Source organism: Pogona vitticeps, chromosome 1, assembly GCF_051106095.1.
Source record: "Pogona vitticeps strain Pit_001003342236 chromosome 1, PviZW2.1, whole genome shotgun sequence".
In the NCBI taxonomy this organism is placed as follows: domain Eukaryota; kingdom Metazoa; phylum Chordata; class Lepidosauria; order Squamata; family Agamidae; genus Pogona; species Pogona vitticeps.
Genome location: NC_135783.1, coordinates 87,289,962 through 87,300,533, shown reverse-complemented (window position 1 = coordinate 87,300,533; position 10,572 = coordinate 87,289,962). Strand labels below are relative to the sequence as shown.

The 10,572-nt window shown below is 40.9% G+C and overlaps 1 protein-coding gene across 1 annotated transcript; it reads right to left on the bottom strand.

Moving 5' to 3' along the window:
- Window positions 1-223: 223 nt before the first annotated feature.
- Window positions 224-8,483, bottom strand: HDDC2 (HD domain containing 2). The gene is made up of 6 exons (XM_020790739.3): window positions 8,328-8,483; window positions 7,229-7,350; window positions 4,960-5,062; window positions 3,651-3,719; window positions 2,480-2,618; window positions 224-378 (listed from the first exon to the last, which is right to left on the bottom strand). Exons 1-6 carry the CDS (start codon window positions 8,370-8,372, stop codon window positions 281-283), a joined length of 576 nt encoding a protein of 191 aa, XP_020646398.2. The 5' UTR covers window positions 8,373-8,483; the 3' UTR covers window positions 224-280.
- Window positions 8,484-10,572: the final 2,089 nt, after the last annotated feature.

The following is a 10,572-nucleotide window of genomic DNA, read 5'->3' as shown; positions in this document are numbered from 1 at the left end:
TGTGGCTTATGCTAAACAGGATTTCAGCCATAGTCTTAGAGCAGCAGCTTCCAAACTGCAATTCAGCCAATACCTCAGACAAATAACTTGATGGTCTGCCGTTATCTGGAGATGGAATGCTAGAATATCGGACTTCCTATATAATAGATTTATTTGTTGCCATTTTTTATTTGGTGAACAAATAGTTTTCAGATATATGATGCCACAAAGCCAAACACACAAATACAGGGATCATAAAATAATTTATTTTAGATACAGCTAAATACATTTCATAGGTGACTCAGGATGGAAGATCGTTGTTTGCCGCAGCTATTTTTGTACTTCTTTCTGCATTTATCGAAGACACAAGCTGGACTATTTCTGGGTGACTAAATTTTCCTGTAGATCAAGATATCATGGTTAGTTAACATGCTTTCTCAGTCTGAGAATATGGCAGTGATATTCGTAAAAACTCTCCTCTATAAGAAATTCTTATTTTTCAGTGTGTTGCAGTATTGACTTGCTCACCTACATAAGCTTTTTAAAAAGTATTCTTTGCTAAAACAATACAGCATGAAAAAAATCTAAACATCTCATATTTGTATTCTGTCATTTCCTTAACCCTTTCAGCCCATTTTGCACACTTTCAATTGAGTATCAGGTAGCAGTGGAGTATCACTTTGTAGCAGAAGCAGAGATACTCCTTGAATTGCAATTCACAACACCAGGAATTATAAAGATGTAGTTCAAAATATCTGATGGGGGGACCCCATAATCTACCTCTAGCAAGTTATGAGCTCTGATATGAAGTTGTTACCTGCTTTCTAGAAGTGCATATTTTGGGAATCTTATGTAGGGTAAAAAATATCAGTGCTAAACTAGGGTAAACAGTGCAACTGCCCGTAATTTCAGATTTTCAACGGTGGCCCTGGTGCCTGTCCCACTACCTCAAAAAGCCTGGGTGGTAACTACATGAGTTGGGGCCTTCTCTGAAGCAATACTTAGGCCTGGGATTTTCAGGGTCTTTTTTCTCTCTACAACTACAATTCACCAGGAATTTCCCCATCCAGAACTCTGTCATCTGTAATGAAAAAACGTAATTTCTCAAAGGCGTTTCAGTACATCATCCGTAGGCCCAGCATGTTCTTCTCTGCAGCCAGTGCTAAGGGAAAAGAGTGGGTGAGACTTGCTAAACTCCATCCAAACTATAGGAGATTGCAGGGCTAATGTGCAGAGAAACTACCAGTCCCACAGCTCCTTGTAGTTCTTATGGAGCTCAGCAAGTTCCACTTAATCTCTCCCTTTGCAATGACTTTGGAGGAGAATATGATGAGCCTCAGATGTGTGCACTGAAGATCCTCTGAGGACTTTGATTTTTTTGGCTACACGTGCCAGAATTCTGGCTGGAGGATTCTTGGTAGTAGCCGTCATGAAAATAAATAAATAATAATCCAGGCCTAACAGTATAACAGCTGTGGAACTCTCTTCCAGATGATGTCAGGCTGACTGCATTCCTGATGAGCTTCCAGTGCACAGTCACAACTACATTGTTTTGGATGGCCTTTAATGGTTCTAGAACTGGCTTGTGTTGTGGTCTCTGTTTTAATGGATTTTTAAAACTGGCTTAAATATCTGTTTTAACCTATTAAGGAATTTTTAAATTTTTAATATATATTAAGTACAAGTGGGTATGCTATTAGCCCTTCAGTTATCTTTTAACTTACACTAAAGACAAGGAACAGGTACAAAACAATTCAAAAGCCAATTCAACAGTCTTCATTTTGCCTGCTCTGCTACATACTATGACAACATAATTAATAATACCTTGAGCCCAGTGGACTGCAATTACCAGAATTCTTCACCACTGCTGGTTAGGGCTGATCTAGAGGGCCATATTTTGTCCATCCTTAAAACATGAACTCAGATACTGAATTGTCAGGTACTGTATATAATTAATAGAGGGCTACTGATAATGGAGGAGGAACCAACATGTTCAAGGAATTACAAGGTTTGCAGGAGGAGGAAAATAACATATTAAAAGCTTTTAAAAGGATACAAAAATCCTCCTAGCAGCTCTAAACCACTGGGGAGAGGATGGAATACAAAATTGTGAATTAAGATACAGTGGACCCTTGACTTACAGACGGCTTGACTTACAGACTTTTTGAGTTACAGACTTCTCTGGCCGCAAAATTTAGGTTTGACTTGCAGACTGAGATTTGACTTACAGACCCGAAAAAAACCAAAATGGAACAAAAACGGCCTGTTACGGGATTAATCGGTTTTCAATGCACTGTAGGTCAATGGAGACTTGACTTACAGACTTTTTGACTTGAGAACCGCCTTCCAATACGGACTAAGTTCTCAAGTCAAGACCCCACTGTATGATTAGGTGATTGGCAGGCATATTGATCAAGCATATTGCAACATTTAGCAGCAGATCCCACAATATAAATACTGAGTTTCATATGTAAGTGCTCCAAACAAAAACGGCTGATACCTGTTGTTGAGTCATAAAAGTCTTGAAGTGTTCCAGGTCTTTTCTCTAGCTCCTCATACTCCAAGGCTTGAAGGATCATCTCACACTGGTCCAACTGTTTTACAAACCTTGCTTCTTCACTAGATTGGCATTCATATTCCTAATGGGATGTACAAGAGAGGAAATTAATTAACCCTCTCACTGAGAGGCAAGGATTACTCACATGATGTACACACTGATGTGCAAGTTTCATATATAGTGTGTTTAAAAGAATAAATATTGGTAAAACCAGATTTAGCTAAAAAAAATCAATATAATTGTAAAAATCAAAGGCTCTTGCTAGTACTGAAACCTCTCATTTTTGCAAGTTTTATCTGTGTATAGAAATTTATGTGACTCAACCATACTTCATACCAGCATTTTAAACATTCGGAGGCATTTCAGATACAGTTTAGTGTTGTCTCTTATCTGCTCATGGACAAAGGTGCTTGTTTTTGCTTCCCCTTGAAATGAACAGTATGACACACTGCAGATGGAAGGAAATCTTCACCTGCACCTCAGTTATTCTGTAAGCCTAAAACAAGCCACAAGTGCTTTGGATTATGCATACTGGAACGGGATTTTTAAAATACATCTTAAAGGAGCATGCTTAATTCTTGATGGCCAGGAGCTCAAGATGTGTTCCTATTCATGGCTGAAAGCTAGAAGCACAGTTAACGAGACTCCTGTGGACTAAGACACTTTACCTCCTGTTCCAAGAAACAGGAAGAAGTTTATACATTACACCCTTTAATACTTTAAAGAGTTTCAAAATGTATCTATGAAAATAATTCTTAACTGTCATAAATACATCTATAAGGCCACCAACTTTTAAGAAGCTCTTGCCATTTTTGGTAAGACTATCTCAGATGGACCATATAGCTGCCACCAGTAGTAGCCCACCAACCCCAAGACAGCTCCATGGCAATACAGCCACAATACAACAATAGAGAAGCAAAATATAGGGTGGCTCCCACACCCGAGAATATTTAGCTCAGATGGCTAGCCGTCTACCAGGTGTTATTGCCTTCTTTCTCAAACCCATCACTGAGTGGCAGCTATTATAGATTTATTTCTATAAGTACTAATTGGAAACACTTCAACTTAGCACAAAATATATCAACATTTAACAATTTTATATATTTAAACTTACTTCCCACAAGTCAAAAATTTCTTTTCTCAGATCTTCTGACAGCAATTTGGTCAAATGTTTCATAGCTTCCTAAAAACAAAATTGAAATGTCCAGCTTTTCATTTGGTATTAGTCAGATGTCAAAATGTGCTTCTCTGCTTTTTGAAGAAAATAAACTGCTTTGAAACATTTTGCAACTGGAACAATAATGTTAACCATCACTAAAGATCTCTCCATAACAGAGCTTCTCTCCAGAGAAACTCCAATGCTCATGGAAAAAAGTATAGAATTACATGATTAGATAACTATGATTTCCATACAACACAGACAGCAATAATTTCAGTTTTCACAGCAGTCATCTGGGATTTAGACACCAGTGTGGTGTAGTGAGTAGAGTAATAGACTACAACCCAGGAGACCTAGGTTAAAATTCCTGCTCAGCCATGGAAACTCACTGGGGCAGTGGAACTGGTAAAACCACTCCTTAAATATCTCACTACCTTGAAAACCCTATTAGGGTCAGAAGAACTAAAATAGGTCAGAGGTGGAAGCACCCGATTGCACGACCATGGTCAGGAGTCTGAATCTGTGTCTTCCTAGAGATGAGCCAGTGTGCATGGATGATGGGGTTACGTGCCCTCACACCTATGAAGCCTTGGGAAGGTTGTATAGTCCCAATGCATAGTGCCAGAAGGACAGACTGGTAAACCATTTATAATTGTTTTGTACCTAAAAAGACCTGGGTCACTGTAAATCTGAACAGACTTGATGGCATATAATTATTATGCCACCTCAGATTGTGTGGGGTACCCTTTGTTTGGAATCATGATACATCTATGTTACAGCCACACTAGCAGGGAAAGAGCATTGTTGGATCTGCACTGAATTTTTTTCCTAGAAAGAACCATTATTTTTATGTTTTTATAAATATATCTTATTTCCTTTAACAAGGTTCTTGCTGTAAAAAGAAACATCTGCCCTCTAGTGGCCACTACTTTATAATTTGAATATTTTGACACCTTTGGTCTATTTTGTCAAAAAGGTTTTAAAATGTGCAAGCTCATATAACAGTCACTCCTATGTGGATACATATTAAAGGCTTCTTGCATGCATATCAAGTTAAAAGTCCCACACAAGTCAGTGCTTGTACTGTGTGGTTATAGATAACTCATGGAAAGAGCAACAGAATATATTTGGGGGGGGGGGGGGAGGGGGAGAAGACAAGTTGTCAAACTAGTCAAATAGTTTCCACATAGCAATTCCAGAAAAAGCACTATGAGGGCCTGCCGACCTTTATTGGCTATTCTGCTGTTAGTGCCACAATACTGACCTCTTCTCTTCTGTGTTTCTCCTCTTTGGAAATATTGTCAGCAGGAGCTATGTCGCCAACTATACATTCAGCCATATCATGAACCAGAGCCAGTCGAATACATCTGAGAAAGTAAAAATCTTTAAAGATGTAATTGTCTGTCTATTTCAAGATTACTAACAGGCAAATACAGAATCATCTGATGTAATAATCACTGAACCAGAGGAAGTAACTTTGTAACTTTAGATCCAGTTCATATGCTAAATCCCCTGACAACTGTCATTCAAACGAACAGCTGTAATCAGACCAGCTCCATCAGTCTCTTCTCCCCAACTTTTTCCAGCTGGTCATCAGGAGAACTACTATCTCATCCCATTTTCTTTTACTATAAGCCCACAGGCAGGGACTGTCTTACTTACTGATCTTACATAAATTCCAAATGTATGAAAAAATCCCCCCAATGATTGTGTGTTCCACAAAATACTCCAAACTGACAATAAAGCATGATAAATGAAAACGTTAACGCCATGTAAGTGGTGATACAAGTACCATTCTATTACCCGTAGATGAAAAAACGAAAGCAAAGTGTGCTGCTAATACACCATCCTGTACCACTTAAAGCACTCTGGAGAGTTTACACTTATGCAGGCTACATATTCTACTCAATTTACCAAGCTTGCAAGGCTAAGTAAGCCTTGAGCTCGCTACCTGAGCCTGTCAGGATTGAATTTAGCTAATGAGCAGAGTCTTAGGTGCAATACTGCAGTTTAACCACTGCACCATGAGGCTGTATTACGCCATGAATAAAAATCCAAAAGCAACAGTAGCATGGTATTTTTTATTACAACCACACACTGCAGTTATGTAGTGTCCTATTACTTCCAAGTCAGGGTGAACCAAATCATTTTCAAGAAATGTGAGCTGTGCAAAGAATGTTTTACTATGCCCTAGTCCAACATTCAACCCATACACCATACTGGCTCTCAAAACATCAAACCTTTACAATGAATTGATAAAACTCTAGAACTCCTACTAGAGATAGGAGTTTTAAAAGGTAGAGATGTAAGAAGAAATGAAGTTTTAGTGTATGATTTAAAAGCTCCATGTTTTCTGTTTTTTTTCCCTATTCTAACTTAGTTTTAAAACTAAATTTCCAGCTTCAATAAGAGTTATTCTAATAAAGAGCTTGCTAACCACCTATATGATGTTTTAGGCAGTATTAATACTCCAGCCTGGTAAGTTTCAACACCAAGTCTGACAAAACTGTAACCATCAACTACTCCAGGCTGAACTTTAGAATTTACCTTGACTTACAATGCAAATTTACTATGCTGACACTACATTCACAAAACTAGAAGTGATGATTAATATATTAATAAACTTAGAGAAAGTTTTACCATCCAATTCTATACTTAAAATGGCTAGTGCTAATTAGAATCCAATTATTCCAAGGTACCTATTATACATACAAAAAAATAAAGGGATAAAGCTCAAGGAGGTAGCTTGGATTTTTCAGCTTGTAATAGAGAAATAAAGGCCATTATTCTGCTAGGGACGTGTAAGAGCAAACAGCATAGGTACTATGGTGTGTTAGGGCAATATATACATTAGTGAACACATGTCCCATTATAGCCTTTTTTTTTTTTTACTAATTCACACATTAAGTCAATGTTATCAAACAACTGCCAGCTTTTTCAACATATCCAGATAATAATGATTATCTGCCATCAAGTCAATTCTGACTTATGGCGATCCTTTTCAGGGTTTTCCAAGCAGATAATTCCCTTCTGAGAAAAAAATGACTTAATATTATGTCAATAAAATACGACTGATTTATCTGTTAATTGTTGGTTTTGGAAGGTTACAATACTGATTGTTACTACTGCAGATATATCAGCCTGGATCTAAAAAGAGATAGCTATGTGTAAAGAGCCAGTTACCCCTGAAAACAGCTAACTTGCTCCCATCAGGAACCAAACTGATGGAGCAAATGAACCAATTGATGCATCATAATTACAGTTCCTCATATAAATTAAAGAATGACTACTGCCATGTCATGAGAAGAGAAGACTCCCTGGAAAAGACCCTGATGTTGGGAAAGTGTGAAGGCAAGAGGAGAAGGGGACGGCAGAGGACGAGATGGCTGGACAGTCATCAAAGCAACCAACATGAATGTGACCCAACTCCGGGAGGCAGTGGAAGATAGGAGGGCCTGGCGTGCTCTGGTCCGTGGGGTCACAAAGAGTCGGACATGATTTAATGACTAAGCACAAATACTACCATCACTTACTTGTCCTTATTGAGTGTTTCATCTTCGGTTACCATAGCCATGATTGCCATCCTGTACATATGATCCGAGACACTCTCTGGATTTGCTACCTTTCTGTATACCCAGCCTGTTCGTGGCACTCTCTAGTCAAAAACAGTTTAAATAACACAGTCAAAAACACCTTGCAAAAATGTACTTCACAGCCATCTAAGATCTATATTAACTGAAATAGATACTTAGTGATTTAAAAGTGAATTTCAAAACAACAAAAAAATGTCATGGCAGAAGACATTTAAATATGCACCTGTGCAGTCTCTTTTTGGCCGCAAAAGCCAGACCCGGAGTTTTCCCCCAGCCCCCAAAGCCAGAGGCATTATGCATACTGCCTCATCCTACCGGGACCTCAACCAATATATTGCAATGGGTACAGACACTTTATATCTGTTCTTAGTGTAACATGTGAACAAGTCCTTGCAGCACCAAGCTGAATTTATCACTATGCACCGATTGTCAGTTAAGACTTTAAAAAACCTTGTAAACCGCCCAGAGCAGCACGTGCGCTAGCGGGAAAGTAAGTAAATAAGCAATTGCACGGAACGTTGTGCATTGTGCACATGAAGACCCCCCCACATACACCTGCACCTCCGCTTTCTCTTCCAATTCTTCATCCACACGGCGTCGCTCTTCTCTTAAGCCGTCACTCTCGTCCTTCCGCAACTTTTCTTCCGGCCACGCTCTTTCCCGGCTCCCGTCTGCCACGCCGCTCCTCCTTCCCCCCCCCCCAGGCCCAAGGGCATCCCTGGACCTGGTTCCTAAATGACACGAGGGGGCCCAGAAGCCCTCCCAAGTGCCGTGGAAGGGGGCCCAGGCGCAAAAGGAAAGGAAAAAGCTCGCCCAAGGCCACGCCGCACGGCCCGGAGCCCGGGGGGGGGGACCCATTTTCCCTGCGCAGGGCTTGGTTGGGGCTGCAGCCTGGCCTCCTCTGGGCTTCGCCGTCCCTTCCTCCCAGGACTGCCCCCTGAACAAGCGCCCGCGAGGGAAAGAAAATACCACCAGCGGCCCTGACCCCCCCCCCCCCAAACTCCCTCCCTAGGCTCCACAGGAACCCCACTCTGCTCACCTTCAGCTGCCCCACCAACTTCAGAAACTGTAACAAGCTCCCCATGGTTGCTACAGCGACCAGCTACACGCCCTCCGCGGCAGAGCTACACGGAAGAGAAAGCAGCATCCATTGGCCGCCAAGCTCCGCTTCCGGGCCTCTCCTCCAATCCGCTGCTCTGTGGCTGAACGACACTCTCTCGAACCAGTCCCCGCCTTCCATTCGTTCCTCTTCCCCCGCCTCTCTCTTTTCGAGTATGAGAAGTAACGGACGCGACGAAAGGCGAAGCAGGAGGAGGTGTCGGTGTCCCTCGGTGGGGTTGCTGCGCTAGGCGGCGGGGCCGGATTGGCCTATAAACAATGACGGATGGGAGTTTTAGCCCAGCATCTTTTATGGGGCGCCACAAACGCCATTCCAACCCCGCACCTTCTTTACTGAGTCGCATTAAGACCTTGCCTTCATTTGACTCGATCCTAGCACTGTGCTCCGTCAAAGCACTTCATTCTTTATTACAGATATTTAGGTCATTTAGAAACCAGGAAGGGATTTTTCTTAATGGCTTTGTCATTGTTAATAATGCGATTAATCTGTAGAAAGCAAAACATTAAAAGGAGGGTTGTGATGACTGTTAAGTTGGGAATCTTTACATCCTCGCTGGGAGGGACTTTTCTGGCCTGGGGTGACTGTCATTCAATCCAGCACTAACCAATTGTCCCCTCCTGCCTCTGAATTCAAAGCGATCACCGCCTCTGTGTGCCTTTTCCCTCTCTTGAGTCTGTAGTCATGTCTGTCAATTTACTATTCATCTGTAGATAATACTTTTTAAAATTCTCCTATTAATACGTACCTCAGAGTGTGTTATTGTGAGATTGTAAATGGCAGTTGATGAGAAAAGGGGTAGATTACTCCGGGCAACATGAGATGGTTCTGCTCTTGGAATCCCTTCACTTCTGCTGTGCCACTAGAGGAATTTTACCAAAAATTCACAACTCCAACAGAATGAACCCAAAATATTCAAGTATTATCAAAACACAACAAGAAGCTGGCTGGGTTACTCCCTAGAAACTTGTTTCCTTTTTTAAAAAACACATTAATTTTTCACTCTATCTACATTAATTTTTCAATCTACGTTTAATCATGCTTGTTAAACATTGTGTTGCAATAATTTGTTCTTTGTGTCTTGGGAATGACGAGTGTTATGGGAAGGGTGTGGGATATCTGCAAGCGGGATCTGAAGGCCTTAGGAATAGACTTCAACAGATGGGAAACTGACATCTGAGCGTTCAGCCTGGAGGCAGGCGTTACATCACGCCCTCTCCCAATTTGAAGAGACCCTTGCCCAGCAGGCTGAGGCAAAGAGGCAGTCCCGAAGCCGGCCAAATCAGGGAGCTGGACAGGGGACAGATTGGATTTGTCTTCAGTGTGGAAGAGATTGTCACTCTCGAATTGGCCTCCTCAGCCACACTAGACACTGTTCCAAGTCCTCCATACAGAGCTCGTTACCATAGTTTTTCGAGCCTGATGCCTACATACATATGGGAAGGGAAGAAGAACATAGAATTCTGCTTAGTGGAGGAGGGAGAAGGAAGAAAAAGGGATGAGTTAAAACTCTTTGGGGGGAGGATATAAAAGAAGTGGGAGAAAGGAGATTCTGGAGCAGAATAGTGGAGAACGAGAATCAAGAGAGCAAGACAGAAGTACAATCAGAGAAAGGTAATCAAAAGTATGAGAAAGCACGTGACCTACATTATTATAATTGTATATTTTTTGTTGTTAGCCGCTCAGAGTGGTATAAAGATACCAGTTGGGCGGGATATAAATCAAATAAATAGATAGATAGATAGATAGATAGATAGATAGATAGATAGATAGATAGATAGATAGATAGATAGATAGATAGATAGATAGATAGATAAATAAATAAATAAATAAATAAATAAATAAATAAATAAATAAAGACTTTCCCAATCTGAAAGTAGGAGGTTTACTCCCAAATCCAGAAGTTCCAAGGGAAGGAGAAATGGTTTACAAAACCCAGGAATGTACTGTGATAGTGTTTCTGCACAGGCAAGGATGTGGGAAAAAGCTGATATGCCCCGATCCCACTGAAGGAGGGAGATTGGGCACGTCACCCGTGTTGTGGCATGATATACGTGATTAGGAGTGCTCCCTTGTGCAAAATCACTGATTGCGAACGGTTTGGTCCAGCCCCACAGTGAATGGACTGTTGTTAGAAGAAAGGTCCGCATTGACTAGTTATGGACAT

Excerpts from the sequence above, each read along its gene's own strand:
- HDDC2 (XM_020790739.3), bottom strand. The coding sequence starts at position 8,372 with ATGGGGAGCTTGTTACAGTTTCTGAAGTTGGTGGGGCAGCTGAAG. Across the intron at positions 7,351-8,327 it reads AGTTGGTGGGGCAGCTGAAG|AGAGTGCCACGAACAGGCTG; the intron begins GTGAGCAGAGTG and ends GTTTTTGACTAG. Across the intron at positions 2,619-3,650 it reads AAATTTTTGACTTGTGGGAA|GAATATGAATGCCAATCTAG; the intron begins GTAAGTTTAAAT and ends ACATCCCATTAG.